The 22,608-nt window shown below is 52.5% G+C and overlaps 10 protein-coding genes across 10 annotated transcripts; 6 read left to right on the top strand and 4 right to left on the bottom strand.

Annotated features, from left to right (window-relative positions):
* Positions 1 to 696: 696 nt before the first annotated feature.
* LRP88_06670 (UDP-glucose:hexose-1-phosphate uridylyltransferase) lies at positions 697 to 1,945 on the top strand (the record flags this gene model as incomplete). Its single annotated transcript, XM_083243208.1, has 3 exons — positions 697 to 794; positions 847 to 898; positions 950 to 1,945. The coding sequence occupies 3 exons, from the start codon at positions 697 to 699 to the stop codon at positions 1,943 to 1,945; spliced, it is 1,146 nt and encodes a 381-aa protein (XP_083100432.1).
* A 135-nt stretch (positions 1,946 to 2,080) lies between these two features.
* Positions 2,081 to 2,644, bottom strand: LRP88_06669 (Erg28 family protein; the record flags this gene model as incomplete). The annotated part of the gene is made up of 2 exons (XM_083243207.1): positions 2,081 to 2,530; positions 2,582 to 2,644. 2 exons carry the CDS (start codon positions 2,642 to 2,644, stop codon positions 2,081 to 2,083), a joined length of 513 nt encoding a protein of 170 aa, XP_083100431.1.
* Positions 2,645 to 2,956: 312 nt separating this feature from the next.
* LRP88_06668 (ketoreductase) lies at positions 2,957 to 4,019 on the top strand (the record flags this gene model as incomplete). Its single annotated transcript, XM_083243206.1, has 2 exons — positions 2,957 to 3,100; positions 3,159 to 4,019. The coding sequence occupies 2 exons, from the start codon at positions 2,957 to 2,959 to the stop codon at positions 4,017 to 4,019; spliced, it is 1,005 nt and encodes a 334-aa protein (XP_083100430.1).
* Positions 4,020 to 4,711: 692 nt separating this feature from the next.
* LRP88_06667 (Non-repetitive/WGA-negative nucleoporin C-terminal-domain-containing protein) lies at positions 4,712 to 9,025 on the top strand (the record flags this gene model as incomplete). Its single annotated transcript, XM_083243205.1, has 3 exons — positions 4,712 to 5,069; positions 5,122 to 8,264; positions 8,318 to 9,025. 3 exons carry the CDS (start codon positions 4,712 to 4,714, stop codon positions 9,023 to 9,025), a joined length of 4,209 nt encoding a protein of 1,402 aa, XP_083100429.1.
* A 1,851-nt stretch (positions 9,026 to 10,876) lies between these two features.
* LRP88_06666 (S-adenosyl-L-methionine-dependent methyltransferase) lies at positions 10,877 to 11,847 on the top strand (the record flags this gene model as incomplete). The annotated part of the gene is made up of 3 exons (XM_083243204.1): positions 10,877 to 11,212; positions 11,261 to 11,348; positions 11,396 to 11,847. The coding sequence occupies 3 exons, from the start codon at positions 10,877 to 10,879 to the stop codon at positions 11,845 to 11,847; spliced, it is 876 nt and encodes a 291-aa protein (XP_083100428.1).
* Positions 11,848 to 13,220: 1,373 nt separating this feature from the next.
* LRP88_06665 (uncharacterized protein) lies at positions 13,221 to 14,162 on the top strand (the record flags this gene model as incomplete). Its single annotated transcript, XM_083243203.1, has 2 exons — positions 13,221 to 13,351; positions 13,403 to 14,162. The coding sequence occupies 2 exons, from the start codon at positions 13,221 to 13,223 to the stop codon at positions 14,160 to 14,162; spliced, it is 891 nt and encodes a 296-aa protein (XP_083100427.1).
* Positions 14,163 to 14,311: 149 nt separating this feature from the next.
* LRP88_06664 (transmembrane protein 6/97) lies at positions 14,312 to 15,021 on the bottom strand (the record flags this gene model as incomplete). Its single annotated transcript, XM_083243202.1, has 3 exons — positions 14,312 to 14,357; positions 14,410 to 14,800; positions 14,952 to 15,021. The coding sequence occupies 3 exons, from the start codon at positions 15,019 to 15,021 to the stop codon at positions 14,312 to 14,314; spliced, it is 507 nt and encodes a 168-aa protein (XP_083100426.1).
* Positions 15,022 to 15,441: 420 nt separating this feature from the next.
* On the bottom strand, positions 15,442 to 17,516 carry LRP88_06663 (uncharacterized protein; the record flags this gene model as incomplete). The annotated part of the gene is made up of 5 exons (XM_083243201.1): positions 15,442 to 16,124; positions 16,174 to 16,460; positions 16,508 to 16,738; positions 16,789 to 17,295; positions 17,461 to 17,516. 5 exons carry the CDS (start codon positions 17,514 to 17,516, stop codon positions 15,442 to 15,444), a joined length of 1,764 nt encoding a protein of 587 aa, XP_083100425.1.
* A 2,724-nt stretch (positions 17,517 to 20,240) lies between these two features.
* LRP88_06662 (zinc-dependent alcohol dehydrogenase family protein) lies at positions 20,241 to 21,348 on the top strand (the record flags this gene model as incomplete). Its single annotated transcript, XM_083243200.1, has 2 exons — positions 20,241 to 20,411; positions 20,464 to 21,348. The coding sequence occupies 2 exons, from the start codon at positions 20,241 to 20,243 to the stop codon at positions 21,346 to 21,348; spliced, it is 1,056 nt and encodes a 351-aa protein (XP_083100424.1).
* Positions 21,349 to 21,825: 477 nt separating this feature from the next.
* On the bottom strand, positions 21,826 to 22,362 carry LRP88_06661 (uncharacterized protein; the record flags this gene model as incomplete). The annotated part of the gene is made up of 2 exons (XM_083243199.1): positions 21,826 to 22,119; positions 22,168 to 22,362. 2 exons carry the CDS (start codon positions 22,360 to 22,362, stop codon positions 21,826 to 21,828), a joined length of 489 nt encoding a protein of 162 aa, XP_083100423.1.
* Between the last annotated feature and the right edge of the window lie 246 nt (positions 22,363 to 22,608).

Genomic DNA, 22,608 nt, shown 5'->3' with positions numbered 1-22,608 from the left:
TGTCATCACAGCTCGGGGATTCATTCGGGGCTTCATTCGGCTGACGCAGGACAGTCTGATACTCATCGGGATTTCTTAGATTGATTTGAAGTGTTCCCTCTTTTGTAAACTCGACTACAGAATGATGCTAATGCCTCCCCCAACATTTAGATCATCGTTGATGTTACTGGACGGTTGCAAAGAATGACAACGTTCCAGTATGTGGAACGCCATTGGGCTAGCGATGTGGTGGGGGTTTTGGAAAGCTTGATCGCGGGGTCATTGGGGGTCGCCCACTCCTCGCAAATCTCGAACCCAAGCAGCCTTGCTCAAGGAAGGATGAAGTCGCTCTTGTTCAACAGTCTAACATATAGAGCACTTTAAGATTTAGCATATAAATATCAAGAAAATCACCGGATGATGCCTGTATACGGAGATCGTGGCAAATATCCAAGCACATGCTGTTCCCCTCGCTGGAAGCTTCGCCGAGAGCGCGGCCGAGGGATCCATTCAGATGACGGCGGTACCTTTGAGTGCCACCGGGCCAGGCGTTGAACCGCGCCATTCACAACCTCCAGAACCTCTGAGAGTCATTTTCTTCCCTGCCTCACCGATTTCACCTTGAAACTTCAGACCGTACATAACACTGAACCTCTTGGCTCATCACTTGAAGAAAATCTCATTGTTGTGCTGTTGTTGAAACCCCACCACGCCATCATGCCTGATCAGATCCTCGACGACATATCTCACCGCAGGTATAATCCACTGACGGATTCCTGGCTTCTTGTGTCTCCCCACCGGACGAAACGGCCCTGGCAGTGAGTTATTCCCTCGTTCGCCTCAGAAGCTTGTTCTAATATGTCGTAGGGGCCAGCAAGAGGCTGCTGTCGCAGGCTCGCTCCCTGAATATGATCCCAAGGTGCGCTCATGACACCTCGTCTAGTCAAACATGATCTGACCATCCATTCAGTGCTATCTTTGCCCAGGAAACACACGCGCTGCTGGAGGCCAAAACCCAGCTTACGACACCACCTTTGCTTTTGTCAACGACTATAGCGCTGTAAAGGCGGAACAGCCAGACTACGAAGGCGAGTCCTCGTCTAATGACCTGGAATCTCTGCTCCTGCGGGCGCAGGGAGTCAAGGGCGTCTGTTATGTTATCACCTTCTCCCCAAAGCATCATGTCACGTTGGCCGACATGACGCCCAACGAGACTGTGCCTGTTATTGAGCATTGGACTCGCATCTACGCCAACCACCTGGCAGCATCCAGCCCGCTCGCGGCTGAGGCTGAGAAGCTGGCCATCTCCATGCCCAAGGATGCCGCTCCTATCCCAGAGGAGGAGTACCGCTACATGCAAATCTTTGAGAACAAGGGCGCAGCTATGGGCTGCTCGAACCCCCACCCTCATTGTCAGGTCTGGACAACTTCTACTTTGCCAGAGGAGCCTGGCAAGGAGCTGGTGCAGATGACCAAGTACCGAGCTCAGCACGAAGGCCGACATCTTCTGGGCGATTACGTCAAGCTGGAGTTGGAAAAGGAGGAGCGTGTTGTCTGGCAGAACGAGAGCTTTGTCATCGTTTGCCCTTGGTGGGCTGTCTGGCCGTTCGAAGTCCTCATTCTTCCAAAGCGACACATCCGATCCCTTGTCGACTTTAAGCCTGAGGAACGGCTTCAGTTTGCTGAGGCGATCCAAGAGGTTACCCGAAGATACGACAACCTTTTTGAATGCAACTTCCCCTACAGCTCTGGACTTCACCAGGCCCCTCTCAGTGGGACGCCTGAGGAGGTGGAAAACGCCTACTTCCATATGCACTTTTACCCACCTCTGCTGCGCTCAGCCACGGTCAAGAAGTTCCTCGTCGGCTACGAGCTCATGGCTGAGCCGCAGCGTGACATTACGCCTGAGCAGGCCACGGTCCGCCTGCGCAACTGCGGAGGAGAGCTTTATCGAAAGAACCTCTAGGCTTGAGGGTCATCAGTCAATCCCAAACAATTTCGCTCTCTATTTTGTCTATAGACCGTATGGTGTAACCTTTTCGGGGGCTGCAACCATCATATTTACCCTATATATAGATCTTGTCTATACCCATTATCGCATCTAGTTGAGCGTAACATAGTGGTCACGAACAAGAGGCATCCAGATCAAGGAGAGAGAAGCCAGAGTGAAGGGGAAGATCTGGGGCAGACCAAACGTCATGCTCTTGAAGACGAAGAGCTCGCTAGCAAAGTGTCCCAGCGCAACCACGTAGGTCCAGTACGCGATGGTGTAAACGGGGCCAATGTGCAGGTTGTAGGCCGCGTAGCACCTCACGATGCAGGTAATGAGGGTCCAGGTACCAAACAGCCTACCCGCGAGAGGGGTCATCTGGTCGGTGGCCTTGGGGTCATTCTGGGCTGACACCAGCTTGTTGACCGAGTCTTCAGGCTCGAACGTCGCCGTCTTGGGTGGGAGCTTGGTGTTTCGGATGAATCGACCGTTGTAGACTCGGCGGGAAAAGTGTAGGGTCGCATACGTCTGCAGCGAGTTGCCAATGGAGATGAGAGAGAGCTGTAGCGGTCAATTGAGTGCCGGCCGATTAAAGGAAGAGTAGGGACTTACGATAAGCATGTGATAGGGCAGAATGCCCTTTGCCTCGGGAAGAATAGACTTGAGAAGATCCATTTCCACTAATTAGAATGCAAAACGCTCAACAATTGCAATTGTGCGGTTACAAATTGGCCACAGATTGCCCTGGTGTCTTTGAAAGTGCAGGATGGTGAGATCAGTTCTGGGCTTTTTGGTGGGAGGAACCGTAAAGCGGCGGTCGCGGGACGGAAGAAAGCTTGGGCCACCTCAACAACGTCAGGGGTAATTAATTGTTCCTGGCGGGCCAAGAGCCGAGGGGTTGCAGATCTTGAGTCTTGATCGAGGAGCTGTCCTTTTCCCTCTGACAACCTATTCCTTCGAGTTGCGACCGTTTGAATATTCGTCAAAATGGACGCCATTTCCGATTTCTTCCAGCGCGTGCCGCAGCCTCTTCAGTGGAGTCTTGCTGGTATTGGTGCTCTTGTGCTCGGCTCCAAGCTGCTGAGCTATCTCCAGCTCGTCCTCAGCGCCTTCGTTCTGGGAGGCACCAACGTATGTGGCCATGATATCCATGCTGGAGTAACCTAGTAGCTAATTCTGTTTTCTGCAGCTCCGCAAGTATGGCAAGCCTGGCACCTGGGCTGTTGTGACCGGCGCCTCTGATGGCCTGGGCAAGGAGTACGCTCTCCAGCTCGCCGCCAAGGGCTTCAACCTCGTCCTCGTTTCCCGAACTCTGTCGAAGCTAGAGTCTCTGGCTGCCGAGATCCAGGAAAAGTTCCCCGGAAAGGGCATCGAGATTAAGAGCCTTGCCATGGACTTCTCCCAGAACTACGACGCCGACTACGAGCGACTGGCCGAGCTTATCCAGGGCCTGGACGTCGGTATCTTGATTAACAACGTCGGCCAGAGCCACAGCATTCCCGTTTCCTTCCTCGACACTGCCAAGGAGGAGCTGCAGAACATCATCACCATCAACTGTGTCGGCACACTTCGGGTTACTCAGACCGTTGCTCCTATCCTGAAGCAGCGAAAGCGTGGCCTTATTCTCACTATGGGATCTTTCGGTGGCTGGACTCCCACACCCTACCTGGCGACCTACTCTGGGAGCAAGGCTTTCCTTCAGCAGTGGAGCAACGCCCTGTCTTCGGAGCTTGCTGATGACAACGTCGATGTTTACCTTGTTCTGAGCCATCTCGTCACCACGGCCATGAGCAAGGTCCGCCGCCCCAGTCTGCTTGTCCCTAATGCTCGCAACTTTGTTAAGGCCGCACTTGGAAAGGTTGGCCTGGGTGGCTACCAGACTGCCCCCAACACCTACACGCCCTGGTGGAGCCATTCCTTTATGCTCTGGCTGATTGAGAACGTCCCTGGTGTCAACAGCCCCATCACCATTTACTACAACAAGAAGATGCACGTGGACATCCGACGGAGGGCTCTGCGCAAGGCGGCTCGGGAGGCTAAGAAGCAGTAATTGGGATGGTCATGGATGGATACTTGGGAAGGATGGGCACAGTGGGTGAATAAAACACGTGGAATTAAAAGGAGGAATGTGATATGAAGTAGAGGCAGTAGAGAAAGTAATTATGAAGGATGTGAAAACACGGTTTGTGTGACGAAGAATCTATGTCACTGAATCTCCCTACCTAACACCAACTTCACCGAGTCCTATCAAGATGACCGGCGATCGGTTATGTCTCGGACGTGAAACGCAGAAGAAAGAATACCAGCAACTTTTGCCTAATTTCTTTCACAAAATTGTGCCTTGCTTCTAGAATCTTTGTCCACTCATGACGCGTAGCATCGTGGTTGCTGGTCCCAAGTCTCAGCCTTGCGCCCAAATGGTCCTAGCGCCAAAGCCCCAGTCGCGAAAAATCCGGTGCTCCAACTCCAGCCTCCCCAAGCTCTCGTCAAATTGTTTATCACTGCCACAGCGTGTACTTCTGACCATACATCCCATCTCAGGCCGGACGACGACGCGACCGACACGACAAGCTGCGACGAGGCCAGAAGCGCGACTTTCGGATTCGAGGCTTTGACTGCCATCCTCCAACACGCGCAATCCCGTCGTCTTTGCATGGTGGTTCGCGACCTGCGTCCAGCGGTATAGCACGGCATCGCTGAAGCTGCAAAGGCCCGGCGCGGGTCTCGATATTGCTGCCCATCATGTCGTTCCCACAGACCACTCCGGTGCGACCAGTTCCAGGCGCTTTTCTGAACACTCCGGCCGTTACCTCGAGGTTCCAGTCGGGCCCTGATCCCGTGCGCCGCCAGCTGTTCCAGACAGCTGAGAACAGCCAGTCTGGCTCGACATCGAGAACTGCCGCACCGACATCGACATCTCGAGCCGTCACCACGACGACACCTACTTCGAGGACACCTACGAGCGAGAGTCTCGTGGCGCCGACCGCGCTGCCACCTCCGCGATCCGAGAATGTTCCTCCCGTCGTCAAGGCAGCCAAGGCCATCAACACCTTCCTCCAGGCCGATGGCCGGTTCCCAGACCTGGACTCATATTGCAGACGTAGGTTTCAACGGATAAGGTATGAAGAAGAAGATAGCTGACAGCATTCCAGAGGGCGCGTCCTCGGAGTATGACCTTGAAACTACAGAATCCCCCATGGCCCCCTTCCACAAGACGCAGATGTACCCCATCCCGAACCAAGTCTTCGATCACTACAACACTGGCGAGCTCCAAACTTTAATGGGTCTTTTTGCAGAGATCAACCATGCTTGGGTTGTTATTGACAACTCTTTGTTTCTTTGGGACTACACCCATCCCGACCCTGAGCTGATCGGCTTCGAGGACCAGCCGCACACAATTCACGCTGTTGCGCTCGTGCCACCAAAGCCAGGTATCTTTGTTGCGACGATCACGCATATTCTGGTTGTTGCTACGTCTTCGGAGATCACCCTTCTTGGTGTGTCCGCGACCGACACCCCTGCTGGAACCAAGGCGGTTTCCTTGTACCAGACCAAGATGCAGCTTCCGCTCCGTGGCACCGATGTTAGGGTCATCAAGGGAGCCGCGAACGGCCGAATCTTCTTTGGAGGAAGCAATGACATCGACATCAACGAGTTGTACTACCAGTCTGAGGAGAAGTGGTTCTCAAATCGCTGCGGCAAGATTAACCACACGAATCCTGGCTGGTCTTCAGTTGTCACTCTGCAAGGAGGCTTCTGGTCACACAAGACCCCCGAGCACCTCAAGGACATCGTTATCGACGACTCGAGAAACCTCGTTTATACCCTTTCGAGCCGATCGACGATTCGAACATACCACATGGAAGCCCCTGACCGTCTTAACAAGGTGATCGAGAAGGAGAAGGTGCACTGTCTTCGCGACATTGCGCACATGATCAGCCAGTCTATGTTGTTGAATGATCGATCAAGTATTGTCTCGATCAGCCCGATCTCTAAGCAAGAGGCATCGAAGCTTCACTTGATGGCTCTGACTAACACCGGCTGCCGTCTATTCTTCAGTGCCACCAGCGCAGCATCCTACCTTTATGGCTCCCAGTCAAACATGGCCCCTCAGAGCATGCAGGTTCAATTCATCAAGTTTCCTCCCAGCCAAAACCCTCGCCGGTCTGGTTATCCTGGAGGCGAGACGATAACCGATTTGGAATCAGCCATGCTGACCGAAAGCCGACAAGGTGCCCGATTTGCGCCCGGATACTTTCTGGATTTCGTTAGAGGCTCCAATCCGAACGAGGATACCCTCTTCGTGTCTGGTCCCGAGACTGGTCGTATTAAGGACACGCCCCCGACAGCTCCGTTGAAGTACTATGAAAGCGCAAGTTGGATCGACATTGGAAGCCGGGCGGAGGCCGTTGGCCTGATTACGAAGCCCTTTTCAGCAGCGCCACAGCCCCTTGGATTTGGCAACGAATTGGCTGTTCAGTTTGATGAGGCGCCCAGCGAGTTTGCGGTGCTCACCAACACAGGTGTGCACATTATTCGACGAAGGCGATTCGTGGATATTTTTGCTTCGGCGATCAGGGGCGCCGTGGGCGATGAAGGCTATGAGCAGGTCTGCCGCCGGTTTATTCAGCTGTATGGTCGCGTTGAGACTGTTTCAACTGCCCTGGCTGTAGCCTGCGGTCATGGTGGCGATTCTCGACCAGGCGCTGCGCGTGCCATTGATCAGGCAACAGAGGACCGGGCAAGATCTGTCTTTGTTGACTTTGGTGGACAGCCTACTATTACCGAGACCGACGGCACATCTCTGACTACCGACTCTGTCAGACTCTCTTCCCGACACGACGCCCTGGCCCTGTATCTCTCCCGCTTGATTCGCCAGCTCTGGAAGTCTGTTGTCATTACACCTGGCACTTCTGCTACTGGTGGTGTTACCATCAGCTCTACTATCCCTCTCCCTAAGTTGAGCGCGGTCCAGGAGAACCTCGAGCGACTTCGACGATTCCTTGATTCCAACCGGGGTCTCATTCAGGGCTTGTCAGGCCCATCCGATCTGCAGCATGTCTCTAGCCGCCAAGAAGAAGTTGCCCTGCAGGCTGAACATCAGGCTCTCCATGCTCTGCAGAAGCTGATGGAGAGCATTTCCGAGGGTATCTCTTTCGTGCTGATGCTGTTTGACGAGCGAGTTGCCGATATCTACACCCGCCTTGACGCGACAGCTCAACAACAGCTCAAGGACCTCACCTATGAGAAGCTTTTCTCTCAAACCGATGGCAAGGACCTCGCCAAGCTTCTGGTTAAGGCTATTGTTAACCGCAACATCGAGAGCGGTTCAAACGTTGAAACTGTCGCCGACGCCCTGCGAAGGAGATGCGGTAGCTTCTGTAGTCCAGATGATGTTGTCATCTTCAAGGCGCAGGAACAGCTCAAGCGTGCTTCTGACCAACCTCCGAACACAAACCAATCCCGAAGCCTTCTTCACGAAAGCTTGAGGCTCTTTGAGAGAGTGGCCGGCAGCCTGACCTTTGCCAATCTTCAGACCGCGGTCACACAGTACATTGCGCTCAAGTATTACGCTGGGGCGATCCAGCTGTGCCTGGTTGTGGCTCGGGAGAAGGACAGGGGTAACACGGCTCTGTCATGGGTCAACGATGGAAAGCCAGCGGGAGACCCTCGAGCTGATGCCTTCAACGACCGCAAGCGTTGCTATGATATGATTCATGACGCCCTGAGTCACCTCGACGCTGCTTCAAGCAGCGAGCCCGAGATGGTTGATGGTAGGCTGACATTGATCGCCACTAAGCGACTTGAGGCCTACGATGTGGTGAATGGGTCTGATGACGAGGTGTTCCACTTTGACCTCTATGAGTGGTACATTCAACAAGGCTGGACCGACCGTATCCTGGCCATCGATTCGCCTCACGTTATCACCTTCCTCCAGCGTCTCGCTGGAACTAATGTCGAGCATGCCGATCTGCTCTGCCGATTCTACACGAACCGTAGCAGGTTCTTTGATGCCGCTGAGGTTCAGGCTGAGCTCGCCAACTCTGATTTCCCTATTGGCATCAAGGACCGTATCCGACTACTCAGTCTGGCCAAGGCCAACGCTAACGTCGCTACTACCGGTGTTAGCCGACAGCAACAGCAGTTGCTCAACCATAGCGTGACCGAGTTGCTGGAGATTGCGCATATTCAAGACGACCTGCTCGAGCGCCTCAAGGCGGATGAGAGAATCGATGATGAGCGGAAACTGGAGATTGAGGACGCTCTGAAGGGCAAGATTCAGGGACTCTCTGAGGTGAGTTATTCGGGAGACCGGGTTTGCGAGGCACAGTCGCTAACGTATTGCAGCTGTTCAACGACTATGCCGACCAGGCGGGTTACTATGATCTTTGCCTTCTTATCTACCATGTTGCCGACTACCGTAACCACATGACCATCTCGGGTACCTGGAGCAACCTGATCCAGCAGACACACGACGAGGTCATGTCGCGCCTGGAGAACTCGGAGCCTGGAATGCCCTCGCCTCCTATGCCCTACGAGTCTGTGACCAGCAAGATCCAGAACATTGCCCATCGCACATCCCTCGACAGCTTCATCTTCCCCATCCAAGACCTTCTCCCCGAACTCTGCCGCTACGCAGTGGCACATCAACAAGATGCTACGATTGGTGCTGATCCTAGTTGGCCTGTTCAATTATTCCTCACCTTGGGCGTGTCTCACGACATGATTGTTCGGGTTCTGGAGGTCGTCTTCGATAGCCAGGACTATGGCTTTAGCGGATCAGTTCGCAACCGTATGATCGAGTTGATTGTTTACGTGGTCAATGACTGGCTCGCCGAGGTACGCCGACGAGGAGGTGCTGGCAAGGGTGGTGCTATTGGCCAGTCGGTTGCGGATCTCCTCAAGCGATGCGACGATGCGCTGCCGCCGCCTGGACATGGTAACAATGCTGGCGGAGCAGACCTCGCCGATGTCAGGCGTGTGCTCAAGGCTCTCAAGAGAGAGGTGGATGGACTGTCGCAACGTGTGCCGACTGGAAGCCTCAGGTTTGCATAGAGGGCGAGGTTTGACGGAGATGGAAAACACGAGAAGAAGGAGGGCGACGAGTATCATAGAGCCATAGGATTGATTGGAGCTTGAGTAGTTGTGGCTGCGGCATGTTTCTTAGTTAAAGGGATGATGGATATGCTATAGGCGCCAATTGGCATGAGGGTGCGTTGTACAGGTTCAAAGGTCTATTGTAATTATAAACCAAGGCGGGGGCTCTACGAAGCCTGCCTCGGAAAAGAATGGAATAAATGCCCCAGAGATGACTCAAAGCCAGAGCCCTGCTGGAGAGGAGAGGCTCTGTGATGCTGTTGTTCATGATGGAAGAATAACCTGATGCAAGGTGATATCTCAGCAAGGCGAACGCATGGCAAGTTTGCCTCTCGCCCTACATGACCGTATTGACCGAAAGCAGAGGCGTGCGGCTGACATGCATGCTCTGCACCTTTGACAGGATCTGCTGCGGGGATCATGTATCATGAGGCCCCCCGGTTGACGTGGGGGAGGCTTGGGTTTCTGGTGGTGAGGCTTGCATGCGTTCGCCTCACTTTGTGCAAGTAGGCGAACCGTCGAGTGCCACGGCTGTGAGACGAGGCCTCACACTTGGAGATGCTGGGAATGAGGGGTCGTTTATAAACAAGTGTGTAGCCTGGTGGCGAGTTTTTGGAGGTATAAGTTGGGTGGTTGTCGCTGTGATGGGATGCTGCTTTCGACATCAAGATTCACAATCACAACTACAACCGTACACATCCAATCCAGGCTTCCCATTTACAAACGATACCCGATAATGTAGGGACCCGACAATGTCTGCCCTCCCATTCGTTCTTTACTTCACCTGATTTCGACAATCATGTTTCCTACGTATCTTTGAGGGGGCTGGACTCCTTAATTAACAATCGAGACTCTTTCCACGAGTCGTATCGATGATGCATACGCATCAAATTACGTTGACCGCGCTTCACTGCGTGAGTCTTTTACCCAGCGATCGCCACGAGCACATCACCACAAGCACATGTTCTACGAGTACACTCCTTTCTCCGAGCACATGATTGCGAGCTCATAATGAGCATCGCTGGGGCCCACGTTTTCCTCCCAGCTTCCTCAACTCGACAACTACATACTTTGTGAAGCTGGTAGTCCATACCGACAGGAACACCGATGATTTGGTATGGCGAGATGACCTATATAGTTATCCAACAGCCGGGTGGCGAGGATACCTGACGATGCGAACCTCACCTCGACGAGGACCAAGGCATCAGCTTGCAACACTTTTTGGATAAAAGGGGGTTTTTGTACTCGCTCTTTTTGGATTAGAAGGTGTTTTACTGGATCCGTTTAGAAGGTGATAGAGAGGGTTAGATGGAGGTGTGGCTTGCTTGATTGCTTTGCGAGTTGGGATAAGGGAGCTTGTTGGGCTATAGAGACGCTTGCTTTGGTTTGTTTCACTTTCCTTGTATAATTGCATGTTTGAATATATAATGTCACTTTCTTTCAGTTGGGTTGATGTGTGGATGTGGTGATCCTCGTTGCCCATGTCTTGAGAGTCTAAGTCTGGACGACGACATGGCGCTATCCTTAACACTTGCATAACTGATGTGACTGAAGTAAGTGACAGGAATAATTGTCTCATATCTGCGCGTGCTATCAAGCATCCCGGGGACCTTGTTGAACACTCCGAGATAGTCTCCGTACAGCGGTGACTTTTCGGATACTTCTCTCAAGGTGCCTATATATCCAGGTCCCAGAACCCAGACTTCCCTGCTAATCTATATAAATCTCTCGATGATAAAGAACGTGTTTTCATTTGCAAGAAAAGCTACGAGATCTCTCAGCATGTCCAGCACAGAGGCAGCCGCCGCCATGAAGACGCTCACAGAGCTATACAACAGTCCGGAAAAGGGCATCATGGAAGAACAGATGCTCTACGTCTCGCGACACATGATGCCCAAGCTGATCGCGCCTCTGCCTCGACAGATGGGTATCACAAACAATACTTCGACGCCAGTGGCATTCTTCGACAATGCTTGTGGTAGTGGTGTGTTGACCCATGAGATCCAGCAGATACTGCCCAAGGATGTGCTTGAGAAGAGCACGTTTTTGAGCGCAGATAATGCGGAGGGTATGGTGAATCTCTCAAAGAAGAGAGTTGGGTTAGAGGGATGGGTGAACATAGAGGTCAAGAAGTTGGATGCAACGGTAAGCCATTTGAGGCAGTCGGAGTTGTCGGACACTAACGAGTGATAGAACACTGGCCTTCCAAAGAACAGCTTTACACACATGGGACTTGGCCTGGCACTTCACATCATCCCAGATCCTGATGCAGTACTAGCTGGTGAGTCAAGTATCTCATATTCTCGGGACCATTCTGACGATTGCTAGACGCCAAGCGCGTCCTTAAGCCGGGCGGCATCTTCGGTGCCACAACATTTCACAAGAGCAACGTCTTCTGGCAACCCGACATGAGATCCGCCTTCGAGTCATTCCCCTTTGAAGCGCCCTTCCTCAAAGAAGTAAAGATGCAGATGCACAACCAAGGCGACTGGACGGATCCAGAGTGGATCGAGAAACACCTAAAAAGCCAAGGGTTTGTGGACGTTCAGGTGACGACCAACCCGGGACGCTACCATATCAAGAATGCTGAAGAGTATGTGCTTTCGTTTGGAATGATGCTTGCTTGGTTGATGAATGCGGCCTGGAGTGAAGAAACGAGGAGGGAGCATCCAGTGGAGGAGGTTAGGGAGTTGTTGAGGAAGCATTTGGAGGAGAAGTATGAAGGGAAGGGGTGGGATGTCGAGTGGAAGGTTATCTGCACGACGGGAAAGGTTGAGTGAATCTGATTGTTAATAGGAGAGATTGAGATACCATGTACAGCCTGTTTTGGATCTGGCCTGAGGCACAAAGGGAAGGGTGATGACATCTGCAGCCTGTTAGACATGCACCAGTTTGCACAATGCCTTGTTACCTGCGCCCGCCTAGCGTTAAACATAGCTCTAGGCAGCAGTTTCAAAGGATATTTAGAGAGCTAATTAGATGTAAGAAGTGCTCGACGTGCCTTATTGGCTTACAAGCCTTGAGTGATCTGGCCTTGAAGGACAGAGGCGATCAACGAGGTGGAACAGGGCATCCATAAACTCGATGCGATAGCAACATCGTGTTTTTTTTGTAGTATAACGGGGTCTTTTCATGATACTTGAAAGCGCTAGCCTACTTGCCAGTTTGTCTCCTTCATCTACGAAAATGCCAATAGACTTGCGTCGGACAGTCTCGGACTCCTGAAAGCGGCCACCCTTTCATCTCATTGACGTACCAACCAGCAAACGAACAGGGCACCGGTCATATCTATATAGGCAGGACTCTAGTCAAGTACAAGGCGAGAAAACAAACATGGTTTTATGCTTCGTTAACGGGATCGTTGCGCGCGGGTAAGTCGGAAACGGCCCGTCCCCGGGCACCGCGATGTTGTAGAAGTGAGACGTACTCTCGGAAACGGTTATGCGGCTATCCCCGCGACTGTCTGCCTCCTTGGTGTATACCATTTTCACTTTGGATAGAAAACTTCAGTCCAAGTCATAATGTGTTGTTAGGGAACGATTGAATATGACAAAGTGTGAGGACATACAAAGATCTCATCTAGTAGAGAGCCCGCCAACGAGCATCATCCAGAGCAACAAGATAGGGGCAAAGACTGGGGAGGGAAACCAGGTATTTTCTTGACAACGACATTGTATACCTAAGAATGAAAATTCAGATTTATCGGCTTGGGTTTTACATACCCATTTCTCTAACCTGAGTGTAAGAACGCTGGCGGCAGTGTCAACTGGCTCTTGGTGGAGGTACTGAAGGTTCAGATTGACATGATGTTGGATTGAGCCCCCAAGACAACTTCCCTTGGCAGAAGCAATGAATAAAAAAAGTCCCCATAAATGAAACACACTACCGAGAAGATCCAATTTACCATTCTTTAATATCAGCATTCGTCACACGCTGCCCTACATCTTCAACATTCCCGTCCCCCTGGATCAACCAGCCACGTGATCCGCCGCCGGCATTGGAACCAGGGTGGCATCTCCACATTGTTCAACCGCGAGTTTTGGTGCTTGGCAAGAGAACGTACGCAAGCCTTTTGATCGAGCCATGTCATGATCTTGATTGCCCCGGCGCTTCAAGCTGTCAAGTCGAAACCTCTTGCGCCGCTTCTCCCAACATGTTTGCCGCATTGACTTGGGCCGTCGTCCTCGGCGCATTGTCGCCCCTGGTCGCTGCCGCTCATGAGGAAGGGCTTCCGTCTTATCTCTATGGCGCTTCGATTCCTGTCGAGTGCATGAGTCGTAGCTCGTACGTTGCTGTCATTGCTAAATGTCCTACTGTCCGCTGACTTGTTCTTAGGGAAACGGGCGAACATCTCGAAAACGAAAAGCACGAAATCGAATGGATCCCCTTCCCCGTGTGCAACGAGACCGGCCGCCCCCTCGAGTTCAACTACGGTACCGAAGGCGAGACCAACTGCACCATCCCCATCGTCGACGACCCCTTCTTCCACCTTCTCGAGTTCTATATCCACTCGGACGCGCCCCTATCGTGCCGTCTCCCCGCGCGACCGGCTCCTGAGGTTGAGGTCGTCGGCGAGAAGCTGCCCGATAGGCAGTACATCCCTCTCGTCTTTGCCCTCGCTGGAACACTCCAGCTGAGCCACATGCACGTCAGCACACACATGAACGTCTTGCTGCACAGCACGCCCAAGCACCACCTACACCCCCACGACAGCGGCGTGCTCGACTCGGCCATCGCATACAGCACGAGTCCCCTGAGCCACCTGCAGGGCTCGTTCACAAGGAAGCTCGTTATTGGCGACCCTCTGCCTCTGAGCCTGTCGGTGCGCTGGTTCCCTACACCCGCACTGCCCAAGACTGAGGGGCGCGTTGAGTGGCAGGGCTTGGGCGGTCACATCTACGCTAGCACCGTCTTCTACAGCCTCGTGTCGTTTGGCGCCGGCGTGCTAGTCGCGGCCATATACACACTGGGCGTCGTGCTGCCTAGGAGGCTCAAGGGGCGATCACTCGGCGGTGCGACTCCCCTAGGATACGGAATCAACAGCGTGGGCAACGGATGGGGATACTCGAAGCAGCAACACAAGAGAATAGACTAGAGCCTCTTTTTCGCTGTTCACTCGTGCATTTCTGGAGTCTTAAGGACGGATCTTGGGAGTTGTTTGGGAACATGTGATATTTGTAATCTGAAAGCCTGATGATAATTCACATGCGGCTTTGCACAATCTTATTCCTGTTGCCTTTTCATCTACTGTGTCTTGGCCTTGGTGTCGGTGCTCACACGACGTAGGAGCCTTGTGTACATGTCAACGGCCATGACGCCGGCTTTCAAGCATTAGCTTACACCCACCCATATTGAACATGTCTGAACACTTACGGATGATGAGAAAAGGAAGATAAGTGCCGTAGAGAAGGTTTGTCTTGTGTTCCTCCGAGACGAGCTCCGGACCCATAGGGATCAACTCAGAAACACACGCCACGGTGCCCATGCCGGTGAGGCAACCAAAAGCCAGGCCAGCGAGTTCAGTTGGGCCCGAGGACGGGCTCTTGGAGGAGAGCTGGGAGACGATGTAGATGGCCAGGGGGCACTGAACAAGCAGCTCAAGCCAGAGGAAGCCATGGAACCAATCGCCAACAAACTTGTCCCCGAAGAAGGGATCCCCCGAGACGGTGAGGTAGGTGTCGCGGATGATGGTGAGGAAGTGAAAGGGCGCTGAGGGGTTGCCGTAGAGGGAGTCTGGGTAGAGAGGGGTGAAGTCGAGGACTGGGGATGTTAGTACTGAGCATTGAGTTGTTGCGAGGCCCCTGTTGTGAACAGAGCCAGAGCAACTCATGAACACACAGAGCTCAATGGCAGGCATAATTGCGACAACGGAACAGCTACATACCAAACATGCCAAAGAGCTGCACCGAGATAATGGCCAAATAGACCCAGTCGCGAATTGGTTTCTGAGCCATTGTGTCGTCTTAATCTCCGATTGAGTATCTGATCAATTGGCGCTCAATTGAAGGTTGAAGGATTGTGAATAGTGTCTTCTACTTTTTTGTTGAGGGAATCTGCCGGCAGACCCGGCGGTCGGGAAATGAAACTCGGTGAGGCTGACCCTGACCCGCCAACGGGAGACGGGGGGTGTCGGCGCCGGAATTGCTTCTTTTGGTCAGGTTGCATGCATGTAAGATAATTATTTGTTACACAGTGAGCTGTTTGAAGGTGGTTTCTTTTTCTTAAGTCGAGTTGTGTTCAATGCTCTGCAGCGATGTAAAGTGGTGATGAAATGGTAGGGCTACCCAGCCCAAAGCCCGTCTATGGATATCTCAATAACCCAGATATAAACCCCAATTAATATACAGATAAACCTGACCTGCAAGTCTTCAATTCTAATGCGCCGGTGCAACACTCGCAAGCGACGTATCTAGAGCATCGGCATCGTATCCCGTCATCAAATCCGCCCAAAAGTCATCGTCAAACTGGAAATTGGCCGCCCAGTCTGGAGTAGGCTCTATCACGCTCTGTGTCTGCGCCAGCGCCGCACATGGAGTTTCCACATGCTGTTGCTGTTGATGCTGCTGCTGTTCTTCCTGTGGTATCTTGGTCGTGTACCATTGCCGAATCCATCGGACTTTGAAGCTGCATTTGAGAAAGACGCTGCTGCCGTCTTCCATGACCCGACGTCTTCGGTCGAGTCGCAGTGCTTCTTGATCCGCCGCTTCAAACTGATCGCTCAAACCCTTGAGTGTATCCTGAAAATTGAGTCGTCGCCGAGCAAGGCTGGTATCCCAGTCTGGAGAGTTTTCCGAGAGGATGAGGCGCGAGGCTGTGACGGTCGCAAAGGCAAGGACGCAGTTGACCGTCACGGGAAGGGTGGACATTTGAGCTGCAGGAATGGCGAGCTGCTCCTGGAACGAGTCGGCTACTGCTTCGAGACATTTCCACATGTACTCGGAGTGCTGGAGTGGTTCCATGAGGGTTCCGTCTGAGGTGTTGAGGGGGGCTGCTCGCATGAGGATGGTGGGCTCGTAGAGACGGACGAGCAAGGTGTAATAATGAGCCCAGAATGCATCTTTTATACTGTTAGCAGGTGTAAAGTGTCAAGGGGTGCATGAACTTACGGTTCTGCTTGACAGAGTCGGGCTGGAACTTGGAGAGCCTCTCCAGCTCGCGATGGACGTTGTTCATGGTCATGGCAACATGGCCTCTAAATGTCGGGGGAGTAGGATCCAAGTAGTCGACGGCGGGTATGGCACTGAAGCCACGCTCAGCTAGGTGCTGCATCCTAACGAGAGCCACGAGGTACAGGTCGGACTCGTACTCGCGTGCCTCGATGAGGTGGTCGCAGCATTGCGATAGATGGTTGCTCCACGGCACGATGGTGTTCTTTTTGAAGAACGAACTCAATCTGGGTAGGTCAGCTTTTGATCGTTGAGAGAGATTGTTATGGCTTACATGGCTGTTATGTAGTACATCCCTAGCACAGCTCTCTTGTCCTGTGACGATTGATCTGTCTTGATCTTGGAGCAGGGTTTGCCCATTGATGTCCACGCATCTCCTAGTAAGCTGCGCGGAGCACCGAGGATAGCGCCTGCTGGTCTGTCTAACCTTAGATCGATTATAAGACCGATGGCCAGCTGGATAATGCTGGTGACCTGTAGATCTCCATAGAAGTGAAAGTCGTTCCTGGGAGTGTTAGTTGGTGTTCGACCACACTCAGATAATGATCAACTCACCAAGCTAGGTAGACTAGTATCCCCTGCAGAATGTCTAGTGACCTTTCCTGACCCATGACTACATGCTCGGCGAGGTACTTGCGGAACCAAGCTTTGAAGTCCATCTGCACCTTTTCCTTGAGCGGCGAGACAACAGCGAGAATAGTCCAAAACAAGAACCGCGACTCGGAATAAAACTCATGGGACGCGAGCGAATTAGGCATGGGCACAAAGGGGAACTCGGGCACATAGTCTCGACGATACACCTCTAACCGTTTCGTGGCCTCATCATGGGTGATACGGAAGCCTGGGAATAGCTCCAGGTCTGCATAGTCATCATCAGAACGCCCGATGATAGGAGGCGGGAGGCGATCAGGGGCAAGCTGAACTGTCTGGATATCTTCAGGGATTGGCTGCTGCTGCGCTGGCACATCTTGAGGACTCTCTGGTGTCAAGGGGGAGAGGCCTTTCTGAGCAGCGAGAAGAGAGACGATGCCGTCAATCTTTTTCTCCAGTTGAGCCACCCTTCTGTATGAGAGTGTCAGTGAGGTGAAACAAGGTGGGTGAGATTACGTACGTTGACTTTCCGCGCTTTTTCCTTTGTGTTGTTTCTGGTACTCGACACTCCAGCTTCATTCGAGAGCATCTGCGACAATGAGTTTTTGTTCTTTTTTGCAACAGCATATTTCTCACCTTGAACAACTGTTCTCTGATCTTCCAGCGCCCGAATTAGGCCACTGACACTTCATTTTTAGTCGGGCGCAGTTGACGCAGGCCCTTGTCTTGGTGGTACATGTCTGTTCTGGTGCTGCTCCGGACCGGGCGCTTTCGCCGCTCCGACTGACGAGGCAGTCCTCCATGGCAACACACAGATGAGGGCACAAAAAAGAGTGAGTCGACGCCAAGAAATAGAGAAAGGTTAAACAAAGGAGTAGTATTTACGAAAAATAACTAAACAAGAAATCTACGGAGGTTGAATAAAGTCGCGAGGTCCGGAGGTAAGGGGATGTTCAAGGTGATAAACCCGGGGGTCGGAGGGCTTTTTAAGGGCCGGGTTGCCTGTTTCAGTACCAAAGCTGACGACTTGACCCAGTTTTTCTGCTGACGGCTCGGACACCGGGTGCTAAAATGATGTCCGGTGTCCGACTTCATCTGCCTACCCTATGCTTTGAAACCTATCCAACGGTAATTCCTTTCTTCCGGCGTTTAATGCCTCGATGAAAGACTCTATTAAGCTATTAGAGACCGTCTGATAGAATAAAGGGTTGAGATCTTACCTCCGAGCTTCCAACGAGTGCTAAACGACTCAAGAGTGCTTCGCAGCTCCTTCAAGTCTTCACTCGCAAGGCCGTCCACGCACAAGCGATCCATCCGAATAGCAGCACCCTGTAGGCAGCATATCCCAATAAAACAGGGTCGACTGTTATTACTCCAACCTATATGGCGGACAATCTCGCCCTCGGTGTGAAATGTGTCAAATACGATGTTGTACACGCTTTGAACAGCTGAACGTGTCGCGGGGCTGCTGAGGGTGGATATCTGCGTGTCACGCAGACAATACAAGATAGCCAAAGCGCTTCTCACAACGTCAGCATAACTGGCCTGCTCCCCAACCAAGTCAAGAAACTTACCTGAGAGACATGGCTACCGCCTCGCATAATGGAAACGATTTTCCCTGTGTTCTTGTTATGAGAGAGCTTACTAGCCTGTGGAGGCTTGTTTCTGCTTCTTCTCTTTGCACTGGGTCTGGACTCGCCATGGCGTCGAGTATCTTGCCAATGTGCAGAGCGACTTTTGCCCGTGCCACAAACTTGCGGGGTAGGTTGTCGCCGTGGAGATCCTCATCTGACGCCTTGCCAACTGCCGCACCTACGAATTGGTGGTTGAGGCCAACGGACTGTGGTATACGGTAATCAAAGTCGGATAGCATGATGGTTCTACAAGCGTCATTGGAATACTCCTTAGCCTTGGATTCGCTTGATAATGGTGGTACATACCTATCAAGCAGCACAATCCCACTCCAGCACAGATCAAGTTGCGTTATCTCGGATCTCTGTATCATGCCTCGATCACAGCCGCCCGGTTCCAGACTCAGCTGCTGCGCGAGACTCGTGCACACACCAAGAGTTCCATAGGCATCCTTGCTCATGCCATGACCAAGTTCGTATGCAGCCAGTAAAAGACCGGATTGGAGCAAGGCAATACTTGGACTACGAGCTGATGTCTGAAGGAGAAAGAACAGGCGTCGAGCTGTGCGGTATAGGGCGGACCTGACTGAATGGTTTGGGTGCTGGCACGGTTGCTGTAAAAAGATGTGGATGCAAATAAGCAAAAGCGCAGTGACATCGTTTTGATATCCCGGGTATCCGAGGAGGTGACTTATATCAAGATACAGCTGCTCCTTGTCCAATATGGGAAGCCAGCTGTGCGCAATGGTAAAGTAAGTCTCAATCATGGCGGGCAGACCTACGCCGCCTGCGCTGAAGATGCCTTGGATAAGTGTGGATAACGTGGGCTGAGCATGGTTGCCCTCGTCACCTGCGCTGTCGTCACTCGCACAAGCTGCCCATATCAAGTAGCGTTCGGCCAGCGGTGACAGGTCGAAACTGCACGAGTCTCGAAGATGTACCAGCACGGCCGCCTCGACCTGCGTTCCGGGTGAGAAGGGGCTTATTTGAGAGCTGGCTGTTGCTTTATAATCACAGGCGACCGCCTTCCTGTGTCATGGTCAGTGCCATGGTTCCGCCTGGTGGAGAATAAAAGACGTACGAGCTGCAACGGGAGCATTGCGGGAGGAGCCTATCACATCGCTGCTTCTGGCGCCTGCAGTTGAAGCAGGACCCTGGAGCCAGTTGATTGGGAGAATGCATTGCGTAGAGCAGAAGATGAAGAGTTGTCGCAAGTTTGCTTGACTTACAATTTGAACAAGGGTCGGCCGTGGGTGGATGTCTTTTGAGAAGGACCTGTCAGCCTGTGTTGGGAATAGCTCCGGAGCTAGCAGGGGTCGGCCGATACCTGCACACAGAGCTCCGGTGGGTCCGGACAGCTACCCTAAAGCCGCAGACATTTGAGGTGTTTGGTGGAAGGATATTTTATGTAAAAATTCCGAGTATTGGGTAAGCGCAGCAAGATAGGCACATGTTTTCCTTGCACACATGAAGTCATCCCTGCCGGACAAAAGTAGCTCGAGCCGGTGCCTGACGGGTGGGGCCGTGTAACCCGGCTCCCGATTCATGTCATGTAAGTTGCGAGCAGGGGTTGTCCGTAGCGTCCGATCCAGAGTGTGTGTTGGAAATAGACATGGAGTCAAACTCGACTTACAAGATCATTGTATGTTCCAGAGGCTAGATTATGTATAAATAAGACGGTCTGGTCGTCTCTGAAAAGACTTCTCTATAGCAACAAGCAAGCAAAAAATCCATCTCAGCATTCACAACCCTCTTCTCGACAAATCTACATTCCATCAACACACAATGGCTACTCCCACCTCCACCAGAGCTTGGTCTCTCTACAAAATCGACCCCAACAGCTTCGATGGATTGGAGCTGAAGGAGAGCATCCCAGTTCCCAACCTTGGCGACCATGATGTATTGGTCCAGATTGAGGCCGTCTCGCTCAACTACAGAGATCTTGCCCTTCCAAAGGTAGGACCAATGACACGTCGAGCTGCAAAAATGCTTGCTAACTTTGATGCAGGGCCGTTACCCTTTTGCAATGAACCTTCCTGTTGTCCCTGGCTCGGATGCCTCTGGAATCGCTGTGGCGGTTGGCCCCAAGGTCACCAGCATCTCCAAGGGCGATAGGGTGTGCACACTCTTCAACGAACTTCACCAGGCTGGTGAGATCACTCCTGAAGGAGCAGCAAGCGGCCTCGGAGGTGCCATCGACGGCACACTACGTCAGTACGGTGTCTTCCCCGAACAAGGTCTTGTTCAGGCACCGCAGTCCCTGAACGCCATTGAAGCTAGCACCCTGACCTGTGCCCCTCTGACGTCATGGAATGCTCTGTATGGACTGCAGTCCAAGGCCGTCAAGGCTGGTGACTGGGTTCTGACCCAAGGCACCGGCGGTGTGAGTCTCGCGGCCATCCAGTTTGCCGTGGCTGCTGGCGCCACCGTTGTGGCCACCACATCTTCAAACGACAAGTTCGATGCCCTCAAGAAGTTGGGAGCTTCTCACGTCATCAACTATCGCGAGACGGCCAACTGGGGTGAGGTCGCGCGAGCGCTGACCCCCAAGGGTTTGGGCTTTGACCATATCATCGAGGTTGGCGGCCCGGCCACTCTTGCGCAGTCGCTCAAGAGCATCAAGCTCGGTGGTGTCATCACCATTATCGGGTTCCTCTCGTCATCGGACGAGCAGCCCCCGCTGATGGACGTTCTCAACCATCTTTGCATTGTTCGTGGTATCTTTGTCGGATCCAAGGTGCAGTTTGAGGAGATGAACCGTGCTATCGACTCGATCAAGATGAAGCCCGTGGTTGACCCCAAGATCTTTTCCTTTGAGCAGGTTAAGGAGGCTTATCAGTACCAGTGGGATAGGAAGCATTTTGGAAAGGTTGTCGTGCGGGTTGGAAACTGAGGGGCTCTGTACGAAATGTGTGTGATCGGGAGTGCATTTACAAGTTGCGACTGGCACTGGCATTCAACTTCAGGTCAATCTCACATAGATTAAATATGAACTATTGGGTAAAGAATTTGACTGACAGGGTGACTTCTCACGAGAGTGACAAGTTAAAGGGCTTCACTTGGTGCAAGGCATAAAATTCCTAAAAGAAAGGTATTTATTCACTATCTAAGTTTTGGCCCCATGTTGAGTCAGGGCGGTGTTTTCTCATAAATTGAGCAAGGCAGAGGTTGAGCTTGAGCCTGTCATCTCAACCAAGTCTTGCTTGGGAGTCCGGATCTCGTAATCGGATGTTTGTTTGACAAAGGAAATCTAGATTCTGCAGAGCCATCTTTGTGGCTCCCCAAAACGTTATCATCGGAATAGCCTCGTTGTCTTCGTCGGCGGTAAACTCACCTTGTCCTGGTGGCGGTGTCTTGTAAACACTTGCGTTCAGGCCGTTGAGTATTTGGGCATCGTGGTTCCGGTTCTCGTTGTTGTTGCTTGTGCCTTGGGAGTGGAGGCCAACTGTGGTTGGAGGACTGTCCTTATCTGCTCAAAAGTCAGCATATTCATCCTCGCGTAGTCCAAGGTTTCCTCCCCCTTGTCCGCCTCCTTGTCGCAGTCTTCATCCTCAGGACTGCTAGTCTTAGGGTTAGAGGAGGATGCGACCGGAGCGTCAGAGGGAGAGTCCTTGCTCGACTCACCAATCGTCTCGGCCGTGGTATTGGCGTCATCCTGACCATCCTGTTTCTTGTTAGCGGAGTCCCGGCCCTTCTTGATAGACTTACGAACCTTTGTTTCATTCTCGAGGTCGTCGGCGGAAGCGACCTGGGCAACCTCGGAAAAGTTGCGGGCGGTTCGGCGACGGAGGCGTCGCTGTTCACGGCGGCTGAGCGGTTCGGGCTCTGCGGCCGCCTCGGGCGCGTTGTCATAAAGCGGAAGGCTCGAATTCTCCCGAGTGGGACGAATCTCCTTCTGCCAGGACATGATGGAGGAAGTTTTTGGTGTTTTCGGTGTGGGTGTATGGTGAGAAGTTTCGTCGTGAGTGTTGTCGTGAGCGTTGTTGTCAAGGGTGAAGCGAGGAAATAAAGAGTGGATGAAAGGGAGGCTTGAGCGTGTTTATACTCGTGGGGGTGAAGCACTTGTTCACATATCCTCGCCTTGTTTCAAGAGGATGTGTAGTTGTTCAGTTGTCAACCACACTGTGCTGACCATGTGCTCTATCATTCACAT

This window comes from Fusarium phalaenopsidis (genome assembly GCF_050370095.1).
Source record: "Fusarium phalaenopsidis strain FUZ10S chromosome Unknown contig_32298, whole genome shotgun sequence".
Lineage (NCBI taxonomy): Eukaryota > Fungi > Ascomycota > Sordariomycetes > Hypocreales > Nectriaceae > Fusarium > Fusarium phalaenopsidis.
This window is presented reverse-complemented; position numbering and strand designations above follow the sequence as displayed.